The 19,466-nt window shown below is 27.0% G+C and overlaps 1 protein-coding gene across 2 annotated transcripts; it reads left to right on the plus strand.

Moving 5' to 3' along the window:
• The first annotated feature begins 8,398 nt into the window (after positions 1 to 8,398).
• On the plus strand, positions 8,399 to 10,092 carry LOC107022804. 2 transcript variants are annotated; one of them, XM_015223392.2, is made up of 3 exons: positions 8,399 to 8,623; positions 8,726 to 8,906; positions 9,497 to 10,092. In XM_015223392.2, the coding sequence occupies exons 1-3, from the start codon at positions 8,444 to 8,446 to the stop codon at positions 9,892 to 9,894; spliced, it is 759 nt and encodes a 252-aa protein (XP_015078878.1). In that variant the 5' UTR covers positions 8,399 to 8,443; the 3' UTR covers positions 9,895 to 10,092. The 2 variants fall into 2 exon arrangements, with proteins under 2 accessions (XP_015078878.1, XP_015078877.1); XM_015223391.2 differs by having other exon boundaries at positions 9,512 to 10,092.
• The last annotated feature ends 9,374 nt before the right edge of the window (positions 10,093 to 19,466 follow it).

Below are 19,466 nucleotides of genomic sequence, written 5' to 3' on the forward strand. Positions count from 1 at the left end.
GAAAAATAAGTAACTTAAAGAGTTAAAGTTTCACTTCCTAGTGAAGATCAAATATTTTCTCTTGAAATGCTCAATTGCTCAAACACACTCCTACGGCCTCGTTTGTTCTCAGCCGGGCTCAAATTAGTCTTGAAATGCTCAATTGCTCAAATTGTCTTCAATCTATGCTTAGATTTCCATTTCAAATTTAGATTTAGTTGACTCTAGATATTTCCACCTTTGACTACATATTCAAATGATAGACCGTAGGTTAGATTCATGATATAATCTCAAATCTGAGTTAGAATCACTTACAACAAGATTATAGATGAAATCCTCGGTTAGAGCCTCTCAAAACCAAGCTCCTCATGTCTTAGGGCCCGTTTGGATGGTTTAATAAAAGCAGCTTTAAAAAAGTACTTTTGAAAGTGTTGAAACTTATTTTTAAAATAAGCGGTTATGCGTTTGGATAAAAGTGCTGAAGTTAAAAAAAAAATTGTTGATGTGTCTGGCAAATAAGTGCTGATAAACAACTTTTTAAATCAAAATGTCTGAAATACCCTTAAAAGCTGTTAACATAATAAAAGTTAATTAATTTATATTTTACAGCCATAAATAATTATATTTTGCTATCATTCAAATATTTCTTTCTCATCACAAATTATTTATAAGAGGAATATAAACTTATTATAGATTTTAAATATATATAATTGAATAGATCAAAGAACGATTTAAGATTTTATTTTAGTTTCATTTATAGGTAATAATAATTATCATTCACATATTTCTTTATTATCACAAATTATTTATAAGAGGAATATAAATTTTTATTTAAGTTATATGTGCAACTTATTTTACATTTTAATAATATATAATTTGAATAGATCACTTGAAAGATTTAAGATTTATTTTATTTTCATTCATTAGTAATAATAATTGTCAATCATCTACACGTGAAAAGGAAAAAATGGAAGAAAGAGATGTTAGGGTTATGTGGGTAATTTGGAGATTGTATAAAAATATTAAGGGCAAAAAGGTAAAAATGTGGTCAATTTAAAACAGCTTACAAGCTAAAAAAAAAAAAAGCACCCCTACCCCAGCTTTTAACTTTTGACTTAAAATAAGTTATTTTGAGTATTGCCAAACAGCTAAATAAGTTAAAAACTAGCTTTTAAGTCAGTTTGACCAGCTTTTAAGTTGAGCCAAACAGGCTCTTAAAATAGTGAAGAAAGAAACAAAAATACTCAACTCGACTTTGAAATACCCAGGCAAGACCTTTTAGCAGCACTGGCGCATTGCCGATGGCACTTGACTACTGTTGGTGCACAGTCAGCCAGTCAAACTCGACTAATTCTGACTGCGCTACGGCCTACAATGTTGAAACTCATCTGAGCCGCTCAAGTTCCAATCCAAACCATACATACATATATGTTTTTGTCTCATGTTCTGGGTATATTCGTGTGGATCGATTCTCTTGACGGGTTGGTTAGGTGCCATCACGGCTTAGTGGAATATGTGTCGTAATATACCTTTTTGATTGATGTGATTTCTTTGCCGTCATGCAACTAACTGTATACCTATAGTACAATTATTCACACCAGGAGAAGGCCACAACAATAAACAAGAAATATTGAAAAATGAGGATTAGTGCAACAACTCTTATTGTTCAAACATAGAGATTGGTTCTCAATCTCCAATCAGATGTCAAAAGAAACAGACCAGCAAAGAAATCTTTGATGGTTTCCAAGAGGAAAAAAGAAAATCTATTGATAGCTTAGACGTTCTTAGCTCTGCATTTGTCAGCTGCACTATAACCTTTGCAATAAGCTCTGGTCCACCAAAAAACTTCAAAGAGAACTTGTCTTACCTGTCAAATTTAATTAGATAAACGATTGTCGTGATCATGACAAACAAAATGTCACGATTATAGCATGATTCTTGAAGTAATCAATCTTAACCGTTCAAGCAAAGTTATCTGTAAAAGAACTTCTATTGAAATAAATTTTTGAAGTAAATCGTAAGTCTTGTGAAATGCAAGATAACATTACTGCAGCATTTGACATGGAACAAGTACAAGTATACATACATATCTTTATCAAAAGTGTTAAAAGTTGTATACCAAATCATTGCAAATGACACGAGAATAGTATAGCCATGATTGAAGCATCAGACAAGGTACACACTTGAACTTCTCAGTGGAAGTGTATGCCAGCAACATAAAGATATTGTTTTCTTAAACTATAGCTTAACCAAATGCAACAACTATTATTCATAAAGGGAAGCACAAATAAACTAAATTAACAAGTGTATTTTGAGTTCAGCAATTAGGCAATCCCCTTTCAACTGCAATAGAACAACATATCGCCAATCAAAGATAAAATATACATAAGATCGATATTGAGGTATTCAAGTTCTTCAGGGAGGACATGCAATTCAAGAAATAATACTTGACCGAATGACACAAGTTCATTATATAAATTCACCAAATCCAAACTTGTTATGTCCCATAAGCAACTAAAAGCAGACCCATTCAAGGAGACGTAACAAAATTTTGAGTTGATGTTATCATAATTATAGAACTCATAGTCAAATATGATGAGATCGTATAGCTAGAGATTCATTAGGGAAAATATGAGTTTTATTAAATGCATCTTGATCCCTTATCTTAATTTAAGCGCAATTAACTCCTTTGTTCCCTGAATATTGTTCAATTAGTTGGTTGTTCATTCAAACTTCTCAAATAAAAACTAGATCTGAGCACAATCTCAGATTCCATCATGTTTTTTAGCAAATTTTACATCCTTCGTACATAAACATGTCAGAAAAGATTCATATAAACCAATCACCAAATTAAATCTCCATAACTGAGCAAAAGGACAAAATTTCAACAGGATTTGGAGCTACGATGCAACAGATTCAACAACGGAAGAAAAAGGAAAGAGAGAAATGATCAGAAGCCATAGGAATGGGCGGTATTGGCAAGATTTCAATTTTTATGAAAAATAAATATGAAATCTTACCATACCACCCACTCCAACACCTCCTCGAAACACTCATCCCCTTTCTATTTCCTACAAATTTTACATGTTATTCCCATTCTACACAGAGATGATGAGAAGAGGCCGTACGATGGAAACCCTAATATAATGAGTATGTTTTAACCCCGTATGTTTTAATTTTATCAACTTAACTCCAATGGCTTCTATATATGATGATTCTACTCATTGAATCATTCCAAATTTACTTAATGGGAAGAACTGATAATATATTTCTGATCCAAATTCAATAATCATATTTCTTGTATCATTCATGGAAATATAAGTTAATATAGGTTGATAAATGATACTCCATATAGTATGTTGATACGAACATTATAGTGATTACAAATATTTTTTTTCTGCGTATTTATGTATACGACAGGATACAATTTAATGAATTTTGTCTTTGTTAAGGAGTATCATACAATGAAACACATATTACAAAGAGAGGGGGGGGGGTGAGAGAGGGAGATAACGGAAATTGAGGAGAGAGACATCGAGAGAGATGAGGCAAAAGGTAAGCGAGAGCGGGAGAAAAATAAGGCACTGCACCAAAAAATGATCTTTATAGGCAATAGTTTAATCGCCATTAAATATATTTTTTCAAAACCAATTAACATTTTTTTTATAAGTGTCGTAAAACCTATGGCGACATTGGACCCAATGACATATAACTAAGGCGAAACTATAGAAATCTCATACATTTGGGTGCTGGGGTACATTCTTTGGTTGTCCGATACATTACAAATGATACATTCTTAATGGGAGGGATGCATCCGAGAGGGGATAGTGATATATTCAAGATAGGATAGAGCTGTATCCGAGAGAGAATTTGTAATATTTTTTGAATGGGAGGGATGCATCCGAGAGGGGATAGTGATATATTCAAGATAGGATAGAACTGTATCCGAGAGAGAATTTGTAATATTTTTTGAATGGTAGGTATTTTAGAGATTATGATATCTTAAGTTGTAAATTTAAATAATTTTTCATCCACCAGTGCCCATAAATGTTTTAACACTCATTGTTAATGTGTATATTTATTATCACTAATAGTTGTTTCTATTATAGTTAGAAAAAAAAATTCTAAGAAAGTAAAATACAATTATAGAATGTAGTTTTTTTTTTTTACAAGTGTAGCTAAAACCATTAAAGAAAAATTACGTAGGATGGCAAACATTCCTACATAATTAGTTTATAAGGGTATAGTTTTATTTATTTACTATCAGTAAATATAGTTTCAGTTTTTTTTTTTGCCATAATTAATGGGACTCCTACCTATTTCTATACCAAATCAAAAAAGCCATCCGATAATTTTGTATAAATTTTATATAAAATCCAATTTATCTCTCTTATCCTCATTTCATATTTTTCTCCTAAAATCACTCTCCCTCTTCTAGTTTGAATCTAGAATGGAAAAGTTTCGACTTCTCCCTCCAATCGTACTCCCACTTTTCACAAACAGCCGTCAAATTCGTGGCTTTCAATACTCTTCACAGATAACAGAATACAACACATTATTTTGTATATAAACACTACACAATTACATATACAAACATTTTGCAACACCATCTTTTGTACTTAAACTGTACACAGTTGTATGTATACATAAACTACAACACACCTTTTTGTATATAAACATTACACAGTTGTATATTGAAATAGTTTTCGAGATTACCACATATACATTTGACAAATGAAAATATTATACAATCAGTTTAATCATTAATTAAAAAAAACACAAAATTACATATGCATATATACAAATATAATGTATATTTAAAATTATAGTACATTATACAAATTTGTAGATATATAAAAAAACTATGAACATAATAAAATACTGTATATATAAACACTACATACTCAAATATACAAATAAATTTCAAACTTACCACATATACAATTGACAAATAAATAATATACAATCAGTTTAATTATTAATTTTAAAAAAACACTAAATTACATATGCACATATTACAGATATAATACATATATGAAAGTATTATGTAATATACAAATTCCTAGATATATATATATATATTATATATATATAGGGTCATTGACGTCTGAGTGTTTCATACGATTTATCTAACATTGTATAAACAAAGAAAAACTGATAACTCCTCTTTTATACAATCACAATCGACATACAAGTAGAAATCGTTTCATAATTTCAACATTTACGCTATACTAATCAATTATATACTTTATTGTAGTTCAAAACGTGAAAGTTTCCTTCAATGAAACCTCACATATCGTTGACCATACCGAAAAATTGATCAATCTGATGATTTAGTCGTGCCCGGGAACAAGTTTGTATGGTCTTTCTGTCGCTATAAAAAATTGAAAAATATTTGATTTTAACGTTTAGATTAAATCATGAGATTGTGTAAATGTTTGTTACCGTATTTACCGCTACTGTTACCATTCAATGAAAAAGTAGAATATTGTATAAATTAAAAGAAATTTTATTATACAAATTAAAAAATACATAACAAACTGAACTATACCCATAGAATGTAATTATGTAAACTATACCCAAATAATATTATTTCATAAATTACGTTTTCCATATATGAAATTTTCACATAGTACTGCATATTTTCTCTACCATGATGATAATTGTCATGCTAAAAGATGCTCTGAATATTGTTGCTCATGGGGTAGTGCTCAATGGTAGGCAAATGAAAGATTGGCCCATTAGAAAAATGGATTGGGCCTTATTTGTGGCCCTTCCCTCACATTTTGTCTACCGCAGCCCACATTCTTAACTCCAACTTTATAATGTTCGCTCACTTCAATTCACATGGTGGCAGAATGGGTCTAAATTATATGGGTATTCACTCATATTTATCTATTTTAAATGGTTTGAGTAGCTAATTCTTTTAAAATTGAATAATATTCGTATTATTTATTTAAAAGTGGATAGTTAAATAGGTAAAATATGATTTTCATAAAATGTAGAAAAGTGGTGGAGGCTGATAAGGGGTTGAGATGGTAAGAAAAACTTCAATTTTTATGGAAAAAAACTTAATTATTTTTTACTCATATTAAACTGGATTCGCTCATTTGTCATTCCTATTCACATAGAATAAAGGGAAAATTACATATTTGATTGGTCGATTGAAATAATTGTATTCTTATGTTAAATATTGACTATTATTTTGGTGGAGCCTATACAATTTTGTTTCTATAGAAATAATGGTCATTGGCTATTTTATATCATCTTTATTACACTTCATAATGATTTAGTGTTGAAAATTTTGAAATAATTGTAATATTAATAATTTAATTTGATACATCTAAGACATGTTATAATATTATTAGCGGTATGGCTAATTTTCAAAAGACACATGTTTTATTTGTTATGTTATGATGATTTATTTAATAGGTAGAAAAATAATTAGAATCGTCAATATGGTTAGGTCCGTTGAGCCGGTTTGGCATAATCCGGGATTTAGTAGGACTGGGCTAAGATTTTTGGAGCCCATTTAAGAAAAGGATTTTTTAGTTCGGCCTGAATAAGCCTGTTGATTTGAGGGATTTGAGAAATATCGATAGGACCGGTCCGTGGGTCAATAAAATTTAATTAAAAAAATATAATATAATATTAAAATTTAAAATTAAAGAGAGTTCAAACTCAAAACAATCAGGTTAATATTTCTATTTATATATTTATACTTGAAAAAACTTAATAATTTTTTTTTAAAGTGGTAACTTAACTTAATAAATATTTTATAAAGATAATTTTATTTGTGAATTTGATTAACAAGTAGTAATATTAACATCATGTAATATTGTTTTGTCGATATTTATGATAATATTTTTAAAGTATAATTTATAATTTAAATTAATAATTAAAAAAATATACAATTTTTTAAAAAGTGGATTGGTCCAGCAAGCCTGTAGCCGACGTACTTGTGATTTGGGCCGACCATTTTCCAGCCCACACCAAAAATGGACTAGCCCAACCTGACCCGTAAAATATCGAAGCCTGTATGAATTAGCCGGATAGGGTGGGCCAGCGCATATTAACAACTCTAGAAATAATAATTAGAATTATATCTCGTTATTGCTTTTAGAAGGATCAATAATTAAAGCTAGTTGGATTTATGTGTTTACTCACTTTATATTTATTGCTCGTTGTTGTGTATATAGTATAGACTAAAAAGATATTAGTGGTACTTACTTGCAACTGCGACCGAGGCTTTTGCTTCGAGAGTTTAGGAAAAGTTCCTTTCTCCTAATAATACTGAATTTCATAGATTTCTTAGGTTTTATATCAAATAATCTCGCACTTATGATTTATTGGGAATAATTAATAATTTGCTAGATAAGTTATTTGTTTTTTCCATATTATTTATATTATTATTATAATAATAATAATAAATAATTAATTAATTAATAAACAAACAAAGTCCGCTTACGGAGATGGTGCCCCCTCTTCACTCCACCCTTGTAGCCACCTCTTACTTTCATTGTTCATAATATTTATTTAAATTATATACAAATATTTTAAGGGAATATTTTTCTTTACTTATCAAATACAAAAATGTAAGTAAACGTTACTTATTTCCTATAGAGAACATTTGTCTTCATTCTAAACAAAACCAGAATGTCCCTTTATACAGAAAATATGCTATATTTGAACTACTAGAAATACATTATCCTCCAAAGCAGTAATGATACAAGGATAATTTATTAATATAAGGATTAGGTACACACTTCAAATAATGAAAGGTTAAATATATGTAATCAAATATTATAAGGCTAAAAATTAGAATTTATTAATAATTAAGACATTTTATTACATACTCCGTCCATTTATTTTTACTTGTCACATTTTAATTTGATATACTCATAAAAACAATAATTATTATATAATCCATCCGTTCACTTTTAATTGTCACATTTTGACTTGATACAGACTCATTAAGAAAAATAATTATTAATATATGTATTTTACTTTACTATTCCTATTAAATGATGTCTTGAAAAATAAAAGTATTTAATACTGAGAGTGAAACATGGAAAAAAAATTATTGTCATTTTTTATTTTTCAAAAAACGACAAGTAAAATAAAAATCTATTTTAGAATATATATAAGTTAACAACTTTTTTATGGGTCAAGAGTCAAAGACCCTAAAAAGTCAAGCAAGAAATAGAAAGTTAATTACTTTAAATTACTCATGGCCTATCCTAATATCCAACACTCTGTTGATGAGTATATGGTGTGGACATGTATATTCTGTTGATGACATAATGAAATTAATCGTATCTTATAGCAATTAATCCTTAAGATTTCCTCTTTTTATTTGTTTTTATGTATAATATAAATACATAAAAACTTCCAACCAAAACAAAGAAAATAAAAAAAAAGAACAAGTTCTCTCTCTCTATCTATCTATCTCTATATATATAATATGAAAAAACTCAACATTAAAAGCAACAAAAAAGAGAAAGAAATTATGGGTATTTGTGAACTTGAAGAAGATAAGTTGTCCCAAATGGTTAGAGATTTTATTGAAATGGATTGTGAAAATTTTCAAGTTGATGAACTTGTTGATCATAATAATCCTACTAATACCTATCTTTCCTTAAAGGTACATTTTTCCTCTTTTTTTTTTTTTTTGCTTCATCTAATAATGTTGACATCTTCTTTTCATGTTTATCTAAATTCTCAATTTTTATTTTATAATTTATAGGATATTCTTGAAAATGTTAGTGATGGTGAAAAAGAGATTCTTGGTAAAATCTTGTTTTATTTGAGAAACAATATGGAGCCTAAAAAGTTGAGACAATGGATTGTTAATAGATTAAGAATGGATGAGTATGAAGCTTCTCTTTGTAAAACTTCTTGGATTACCTCTTCTGGAAGTCCTTCAGGTACTATTCTAACACCCCCTCTCGATTTATGTGATATAGTTTAAATTTCGAGATTTAAGTAATTTCATTAAGATCGTGAGGATGGATATGAAATTTTAAGTTTTTATTTCTTATATAAAATTTATTACTTATAAAATATTTGATTCAAAAAATAATTGAAAAGGATGATTGAAAAAAAATTGTTATCTTTTTTTGTGTTTGCTTCTTGAAATTTTGAAAAAAAAAGAAACATATAAATTAAGAAAAAGGGATATTGATTTGGATATTATTATGGTGAATTATTGAAAAAATGATTTGAGAAGTATTCCATGTGTAATAAAAATGTTTATTCAAAGAACTTTATCCATTTCTTTTTTCAGATAAAGTTCATGTATCTACACAAATAATGTTTTTTTTTTCAGGTTCAATTTCAATTCTTAAAGGTGTTGATTTTTTCAAGTTAGATTAAACACTTGATTATTATGTATAACCAAACAATTATTCAATTAACTTTTTTTTGAGAATAAGCAAAAAAAAAAAAACAATTATATCCCAACTTTGAAATTTTTTTCTGATTTTTTTTAATCTTTGTTTGTTTGGGTATGTTGAAGCATTTCAATTTACAGGTGATTATGAATATATTGATGTGATGATGAAGGGAATTAGCAATGGATCAGAAAGAGTGAGATTAATAGTGGATATTGATTTTAGGTCTCAATTTGAGTTAGCAAGGCCAACACAAGAATATCAAGAGCTTTTAAATTCACTTCCATCAATCTTTGTGGGTACTGAGGACAAACTTAATGGCATTATCTCTTTGCTTTGTTCAGCAGCCAAACAGTCCCTTAAAGAGAAAGGACTACATGTTCCACCTTGGAGAAAAGCTAGCTATATGCACTCTAAATGGCTATCTCATAATTGCAAGAAAATTGCTTTGTTTGCACCAACTTTGCATATTGTTTGGAGGACTAATTTAACCTTTTTAGAAAAAACAAAAAAAGAGAACTAATTATTAATGGTAGAAAGTTTTTTTTTTTTTTAATCTTTTTACCTATTTTGTGTTTTAAGATATGGTATTGTATATTGTAAAACTTAAAAGGTCTATTTTGCTCCTAACTTGTTATGATGAGGATTAAAAGTGCTTGAAATTTTTTGTTGGTGCACTTGTAATCATGTTTGATACTCATCAATTATTCTTTTGTTTATATATCTAGTGTCTCTGTATTTTAAATTTATGTCAGAAAAAATATTTTATGAGTAAAATATTTTCGTATAGCTCCATTATCAATGTTTGAACTCAATTTTTTTTGTTCACTAATAGAGGAATATTTATCAATTCATACTCTTTGAGATGATCTGTAAAAAAAAATAGATCTAAAATCGAGAACTAATATTGATGTGCAACCTTGCTTCTTTTTTTTTTTGGCCTTTAATCAATGAACTCGATAAAATACAAAAAAAGGAAAAAAATGTGTCCATTGATTTTCATATGAATTTACATTAAATTTTAAAAAATATTTTTAAAATATAGCAATTTGAATTTAATTTAAGTATTTAGTATTATATTGAACAATCTTATTATCACACCATATATGTTTTTTAATGAAATATTTTTGCTATTTTTAATTTGTACGTACTTCTCAATTATAGTTTTGCACTAAAAAAATTGATGGAGTCTCTTGATTTTTGTAACATAAAATAAAATCAAGAGACTTCACTATTTCTTTTTTTTTTTAAAAAAAACCTTTGTAAATATTTTTTGCGAGAAAAATAATCGACAAATATCATTGGTTGTCCGTCAATTTTAGTCCTTCGATATTTTCAATTGATTTCTCACGTTTTTGTAGTGCTGGATATTTCTATGATGTGTGGTATATAATTCAATATATTCCTTTCGTTCCCCTTTCAAACAAAAATGGCAATCAAATGAATTTTTTAAGTTATAATTTATTTTTAAAAATTGAATAAAAGTTTTTTTTATTAGGTGTAATTTAAATTAGCTTTTTAGATGAACTAGTAAACGTCAGAAGTCATTTTAAATAATAATCAGCTCAATTAAACTAGTGATATTCATATATTTAACGAAGACTCATTACTATCACATAAAGTTTAAACTATTTTAATTCAAGATTGAAAATTTAACTAGATTTTTAAGGGAATATTTTTGACGTCAGCTTTTGCATAAAATAGTTATATTTTAATATACCCTTATAAGTTTCTTTCTCTCTACTCTTGTCGTCCTCGTTGTAGGTGGAAAACAAATACTCCTTCCGTTTTTTAAAAAAATTGGTCTAGTTTGAGTTGGCACGAAATTTAAGAAAAGAAAATTTTTTTTTGATCTTGTCGTTCTAAATTAAAGTTATGTCAAATGTATTAAAATACCCTTTAATCTTATGGCCTTAAACATGTCACATGCAAAATTAAAGTGAAAGTTTTGCCAAAAAAAGAAAGGAGTTATTCTTTTTAAAACAGACTAAAAATGAAATGAGGTTATTCTTTTTGAAAGGGAGAAAATATTAAAAAAGCTTTAACTGGATGATGCATTTTAGCCTTAGAGATTTTACCCTGAGAAAAATCTTTCTGATTTAATTTATTTATCTAATTTTATTTAACTCGTTTAAAAAGAATGTCATTTTTTTAGTAATTTTTTAATTTTAATATATCACATGACATATTAAAATTACAAGATTAAATAATATTTTAATATGTGTAACATATTTTTAATTTAAAAACTATATAATTTTTTCTTCTTCTTAATCTCCTAATAAAAAAGTAAGGTAATCAAATTGAAACTGAAGGGATAATTAATCTTTTTAATAGTTATTAATAACACTAATTAATGCTATCACCAATATTATAAGGGATAACAAAGAGAGAGGGAAAGAAAAAAAAAGTTACTTGGCTTCCAAGTCATAACAAACAATAATGTGATGCAAAAAAAGATTCCCAAAGTTGGAAAGCCTTTTTCTAAGTTGTCTAAATTCAACACTTTGTAAATGTAAATGAAATGTAATGTACAAGTGAGGGTTAGCTATTTGGAGTTTGAAGCACATTAAAGAAAGTAACATTTAACAAACCTCCAATTGAAAAAGAAATACGCTACTCTACAATTAAATTGAGATAACATCACTTATTATCCTTTTTATACTTTAAAGTCTAAACATACTTAGTATTACTTTATATCCTTTTGTCATTAACATATTGTCTATATCACACCATATTTTGCTATAGTATACACGTTTTTGACTATGTCCATCTAAACTTCATGAATCTTCTAATCTTTTTTACTCCTTTCATTATAATTTAAATGTTTTAATTTAATTGAGTACAGAGTATAAATATAATTTCTTTTTATTTTATGATTTTAAATTAAGAATATGTAGTTTCAAATCTTGTATCTTAAACTTTTTAAATAGAACATTAGAATTAAAAAACTTATGAAATATATAAGAAACCGTCCCTTTGAAACATACCAAAAAATTAAAGAAAGTAAGAAATACACTTATAAATTGTGATGGAGGAATAAATATTAGGTCACATTTTGTTCTTTTACCAAATTCAATAATTTAACCGTTAAAAATATACTAAAATACATATTATATATTCTTATGATTTACTCATATTTTTCAATGATAAATGTGAGTATAAAAAGACACATTGTAATAATTGATTTTGGTGTAAACCTGTGTAAATTTATTCCACCTTTGCCTCAATTTCTCTGTTTATTTTTTTATTTTTTATTATTTTAAAAAAGAAATTATAAAGGAATAATTTAGAGTGACATGAGGGAATTACTCGAATAATAAACATATTCATTTTTAACTCTAAAATTACAACTTCTAATTTTGAAGGAACCAAAAAAAAAAAAAGGTAGCTCCTAAGTGGTAAAATATAAAAAATTAAAAATGGAACAATTCAATCACATAGTTTGTCATGTTATCTATAACTTGGAAACTACTTAGGTATATATACTCACATCATTCTTTTTACTTAACTCAACTCGTTTAGTGAGAATCTACTTATCTCAAATAAGTAAAATGTCAAAAATTATATTAAAATATTACAATTAGTTACAATCTATCTTATATAAATATATTTAAAAATGTATTTTCAAATATTAATACAAATTAATATAATTTGATTCTCGAAAAATGTAATATAACAAATAAAAATAAATGAAGAAAATAATGAAGTGATTTTGTAAAAAAAAAGGTGAAAATAAAAAGATTGTTAATTTTCCCTTGTGACTCATTATCAGGTGGAAGACTTTATTAGATATAGATGGAAGGGGAATCAAAATTTATTCAACTAGCACCACCAAGAAATAAGACTTTTTCTATTGTCACTAAATTTAATTCGTTTAGAACCATTTTTATACTTATGATCCATAGAATAATCACCAAATAAGACAAAACAATCATTATTTGAACCTCTAAGAAAGTAATTAAGGACGTTGACTATTTTATCTTTCCATAATTCACATGTTAATGACTCAGATTAGAGTAGGTAGTATAAGATTATATAAAACGTGTTGGTCCCACTGGCCATAAGTATTTTTTTTAATATTTTGTAAAATTAATGAAATATAATATGTTTAGGACTATACTAGATTTTCAAGTGAAATAAGAGTTTCACATACAAATATTATTAGTATCACCGATATAAGTACAATATACAAGTCAAGATAATATTTTTAATTTATAATGTAATTGAAAAAATTATTTAGTTATTACAAGTTATTTTTTTAATTATATTTTTTTACTTTTCGTAATGTATCAGTCGGATATAATATTTTACGTGATGTATCAATCGATACATCAATAACTTTACGTGGTATAGTGATCGGATACATCACTTTACACAATATCGTTGGATACATTACATTACTATGTATTGGAACGTACATAATGTATTCTGACATTACTTTATGCAACAATCAGATACATCACTTTACATGACATTAGTCGAGTACATCACTTAACACAACGTATTGATCAAATACATCACTCTACATGATCGATCGACTTGAAACATCAGTTTACGCGATATATCAATCGAATTCATCACTTAACATGATGTATCAGGACATTATGAGAAAATCCAGATTCCATCAAATTTATTATTTTTGTAATTTAAAAAAAAATAGGGATAGAATGTAATTAATTTTAACACTAAAAAAATTGTACAAAATCTATTAAAATATTATCACGTGAAATAAGATAAATGAAGTACAATAGTTAAAACAAATCGTGAATGACAATTTTATTATGAGAATTATAACTCTAACACTGAATAAAAGATTTTGGATTAAAATGAGATTAAAGAGGGCCAAGAATTTAAACCAAAAAGAAAGGGACTAATGATCTTTTTATCCTAACGATTATATTTTTTTCTTCTTAAGGTCCATGATGGTCAAATCTCACCTCTTCAAGTTGAAATTGAATAATTTCCTTTTTAGAAAAAATTGACAGGATATGTAGAAAATAGAAATCATCATTTTCTATATATTATTATTGTTATTGTTATTATTATTATCAGGTAACTGATCCTTTACAAATGTTCTTTGTCTACATATTGATAAAAAAATATTTTCTCCTATTTAATTTATGTGTTAGTATTGTTTTTCTTACTGGTATATTGATATTGCTGGTAATATTAGTTCTTTTTTTTAAGAATTTATATTCTCTGTCTTAACTTTTTAGTGTACTTTTTTTTTTAAAAAAAAATTTAAAATAATTTTTAATTTCAACTTTTGATATTTTGGAAAAAGGTATAAAATATCCTTGAAGTATTGAAAATAGTATAAAATTACCTTTCATTCATCTATTGGCTCCAAAATATCCTTTTCATCCACCTATTGGGTCCAAAATACCCTTGTCATCCACATTTGGGTTCAAAATTGACCACTTATTTGACGGTTTTATGTTTAAACTATTTAAATATTTTTTTAAATACGTAGCGGTCAACTATTTGTTATAATTTAATTTATTAGTATTTTGGACCCAATAAGTGGGTGGAAAGGATATTTTGAAGTCAACAGGTGGATGAAGGATAATTTTATACCATTTCCAATACTTTGAGAGTATTTTAGACTCTTTTCTATCAATATTTTAAAGCTATATAAGATTTGTCTATCTTAAATTTAAAATCGAAACGACTGTTTCATCTATAGATATGACAAGACAATCATCTCAGCTACAGAGCTAGAGTTACCAAATCTAAGTGGTAGTCTGATACCATCTAGGGATTGCAGATAGAACGAACAAGAAGATCTTCTAAGTTTTTAACTAAAGATTTTTAAACATATTCGATTCCAACACAAATATTGTTATATAAATTAATCGTTGAATATAATTAAAATACGCACAGTAAAATTACTTCTAGCACACTAATCATTTAACGAAAGATTGAATGAGATATGAGAGCTGAGAAAGGAGATGAGAATAGGGTTTCGACATAATTTATATAATCCTTTTTCTAATTTTTATTCCTTTTTTTTAACAAATGGTTATTAAGTATGGATCGCAAATAAAAGTCTCTAATAATTCATAGATTCTTATAGAGTTAGCTTGATTGACAGTAGACTTTCAACTAAAAACTTTAAACTAAATCGTCATTTAGATTTTATATTTTGTATATATATATATATATATATATATATATATACTTCAGATATATAGTGTCTGAATAAATTTGATAAAATCAACTTCAGACAAATATCATATGAATGAAGTTGGATCACTTTTATCTACATAGCTAAAATTAAATCTTTTTTTTATACAGTAAAAAATTACTTAACTTCAATCACATTAAACTTTATCCAGATTAGCTTTTGACATCATACATGATACACCTAAGTCGTCTTGAGATTGATAGAGGTGCAAAATTTTTATAACGCAGGACACAAGTTAAATGATAACGTTAAAATTAGATAGTCATACACTTGTTGAAAATGATTAAATCTTTTTTATAAGAAGATGTTATTTCATAATAGTAGGTTTCATGAAATGTACTATTTGAATGAAAAAACTTTAAATATAAAAAGAAGAAGTTGCGCTACTTTTTTTTTTTTTAATTTTTCATTTGACATTATCTATTTTTATTATATCGAAAAATCGCATATCAAAAGGTAAAATGCTCTCTTAACAATTATAATTTTATATTAGTAGAAATTCAAATATACATAATTATTAATTAAAATATAAAAATATTTAACACTCCATCACAATCTCGATACTAGAAAAAAGCTAGCACGTAGCCTAAAAGATCTCATCAATCGTCATGATGATTAACAAAAGTAGAGTTAGAGAAGCTATACTTGTCTCTGTCACTAAAAGATCTGCTTTTTACCTCAATCCAAGTTTCAGATAAAATATTCTTTTCTTTTAACATAACAAATAGAGAAGTGGTAGCTTTGGATGTTGTGTATCCTGTCCTATTTGCAGCTAGCAATAGCAGTAACAGTCAAAAAAATTTCTTGCCTTTAAATGGAAAATATAAGTCTTTGCAATAAATGGTTTACTTTCTAATCTTTTTTTTTCTTTTGCTTCTTAATTACAAGTACTAATGGGTAAGCTGCAGAGTATAATGATGATGATGATTCTGAAATTAAACCTTCTTCCTAGTGCTTTCAGCTCCCTGTCACTAGACACACCTTCTTGCAGTAACACTTATTACATAGTCACTTTTTCATTTCGAGATTCAAATAAATATATTTTTGATTATAAAATTTTATATAATTTATAAATATATAAATTATATTCCAAAGTATATTTGAAGATTTTTGGCGTAAATTTCTGATCAAACTTATGATATTTGAGTATTGAAAAATGAAATGTCCTACATAAATTGAAAAGAGAGAGTATCTATCACACATTTTGTTTTAATTTATTTGTCTAATTTTAAGAAGGCGTTTGGCCATGTGATACTATATCACGATATGGTATTGTGAGATGAAATCGGCGTTTGAACATGCGATTTATGCGATTTTATCGTGAGATGTGATACCATATTCTCCAAAAACCATGATATGGAATCATATGGGAATGTCATATCATGATTTGAGTTATTTTAATAGAAAAATTGATCAAGAAGTTTATATTTTATCAAAACAACCTCACATTTATATCTACTAACAATTTATTTCACATGTAAATAAAATTTATAATCACATCATTACTTTTTAAAATTTATTATTCTCACCGATGTAAAATTTATTATTATCACCAATATATAATCACTTTAACTCACTCTTCACGATTGTTGAGCAATAAAATCTTGAAGAACTCGTGAAAGGTGTTTCATTTTTACTGAAATACATTGATGAAACAATTACTTAAGTGGAGTATAAATAACTTTATAATAATTTATTATATAATTTTATGATTTTTTATTTATTTGATAATATTGAATAAATAGTTGAGCTATTTTAATAGTTTTAGAACTTATGAGATTTTTATATTTATGAGAAAATATACTAACACCAAAATTCCATATCGCATGTCCAAACAAAACTTCAATTTCATCTCATGATTCCATATCATGATACCATACCGCATGATCAAACAAGCCCTAAGCTAGAACAATTTTCTTTTAAAAAAAAAACAGTCTTAAATTTTAAATTCCCTAGGTAGAATTAGATTGTTCATGATTATGGTTAAAAATCAAATTGAACCGTAATTCGGATCAAAGCGATTTAAAAACACATGTTTGGTTTGGTTAGATTAGGTTTGATTTTAAATTTTGTCAATCCACATTATTTGGTTTTATTCATAATGAAATGTAAACATTTTGTTAAATTTTAATTAACTTAAGTTTTTAATTTTAGCAATTTCTCAAGCCGTCAGATTTCAGCCCAACTATAACAATCCCAAGTCTAAATCCATCAAAATCAATTACTTTAGTCTTAACCTGCCCTACCTCACATAAGGTAGTCACACTTTCGCTTAATTGGATGACTTTTTTCGTGTAATAATAACTTTAGTATTGCTTAATTAAAATCACAATAGTTTTCATGTGCATTGTTCATATACTAGGTGCCAATATCTATTGAGATATGCATGTCCTTAAAAATTATTAATTTCAAACAGAAAAAATAATCTAATCAAACCGAACCAAATTAACAATAACCAAATCAATGTTTATTTTTTTTCATTTGATTTGGTGTGTTTCAGTAATTCAAAAATCAACTGAATTAATTAAAATTTGTTTTAACTAATAACCGATATCAAATCACAAACATTTAGGTAGAATGTATCAATTTTTTTTAAATAATTTGTATGTCCCATGGAAATTCTGGATAATTGTTAAAACAATTTTTTTTGTGAAAAATGAATTATAAACAAATTACAAGGAATAAAGTAGCATCTTACTTAATCAAGGCAATGTTCATCATTTTCCAAATACTGAAATGAAATAAAGTGTGATTACTTATCCTGGCCTTTCTGATCTGCTTAACTTTTTGTGGAGAAGTTGAATTTTCTGTAGAGTGATCATTACAGAATAGCTATTGTTAGTAGCCCAAATTTTGCTTAGAGAATTTTTTATTTTACCCAAAAACTGCCAGATATTAGTTAATTATACGGACATAATATGTTCGAAGGAAAGTTCAATATTATTTATTATCTAAGGGTGTGTTTGGTAAGATGGAAAATGTTTTCCCAGAAAATAAATAAATATTTTTTACTTATTTTTTTCATGTTTAGTTGGCGAGTAAAAACTATTTACATCACACAGTATAGCATAAAAATCACATGAAAACTCTATACAATTACTAACACCCTCATTCCCTTCAACCCTTTAATTAATGTTAAGAAACACTTCCAGCTATCATAACAATCATCTCAGGACACAGACAAAAGTTTGTATAAACACATCATACATCTCACCTTTGTATCACAGTCTCTCGTTTGCGCTAAGATGCCTTTTGTTTGTCTAACAATAATGACATGCATCATACTATGTGGTATTCGACTCTCTGAATAAATATTATTTCTCGTTAAAAATCGCATCTTAGATACGAATTACTCATCAACAAAAAATTATAACTAATTTTACCCTTCTCTGACATTAGTATAATGATCAACTCACCATTTTGAAAATTATAACTGAAGTATATAATAATTATAAGAGTACTAATAATACAAGTAATTATGCATTTTAAGCATTAATAACCACGTCATCATTTACAAAAATGTCTGCAGACCAATAAACAACTTAATTAAGAGCATACATGAACCTAAATCAAGGCTAGACTCTAATTAATTACTAGCAAACCATTCCCTTTTCATAATCATCATAGCAATATCTCAATCAAAATATCACATATTCAAGACAAGCACAACTACAAATTCACCTTTTTAAGATATTTACATCAATCATTTAGATTAAAAGTTCATACAATTCTTCTATCATTACATACCTTCACATATTCACTTTATAATTCATCATGTAAGTCATACCAATACGAAACACCCATCAAGGGATTCATACAATAACATATCAATACACAAATAGACCTCTTTTACTTAAGTGTAATGTTTTATCCATTCAAACACCGTGCTCGCAAACCTAATCATGCCC

Source organism: Solanum pennellii, chromosome 6 (genome assembly GCF_001406875.1).
Source record: "Solanum pennellii chromosome 6, SPENNV200".
NCBI classification, from domain to species: domain Eukaryota; kingdom Viridiplantae; phylum Streptophyta; class Magnoliopsida; order Solanales; family Solanaceae; genus Solanum; species Solanum pennellii.

Coding starts and splice junctions, on each gene's coding strand:
- LOC107022804 (XM_015223392.2), top strand. CDS start 8,444: ATGAAAAAACTCAACATTAAAAGCAACAAAAAAGAGAAAGAAATTATG. Junction 8,624..8,725: donor ATACCTATCTTTCCTTAAAG/GTACATTTTTCC, acceptor TATAATTTATAG/GATATTCTTGAAAATGTTAG. Junction 8,907..9,496: donor CTCTTCTGGAAGTCCTTCAG/GTACTATTCTAA, acceptor GGTATGTTGAAG/CATTTCAATTTACAGGTGAT.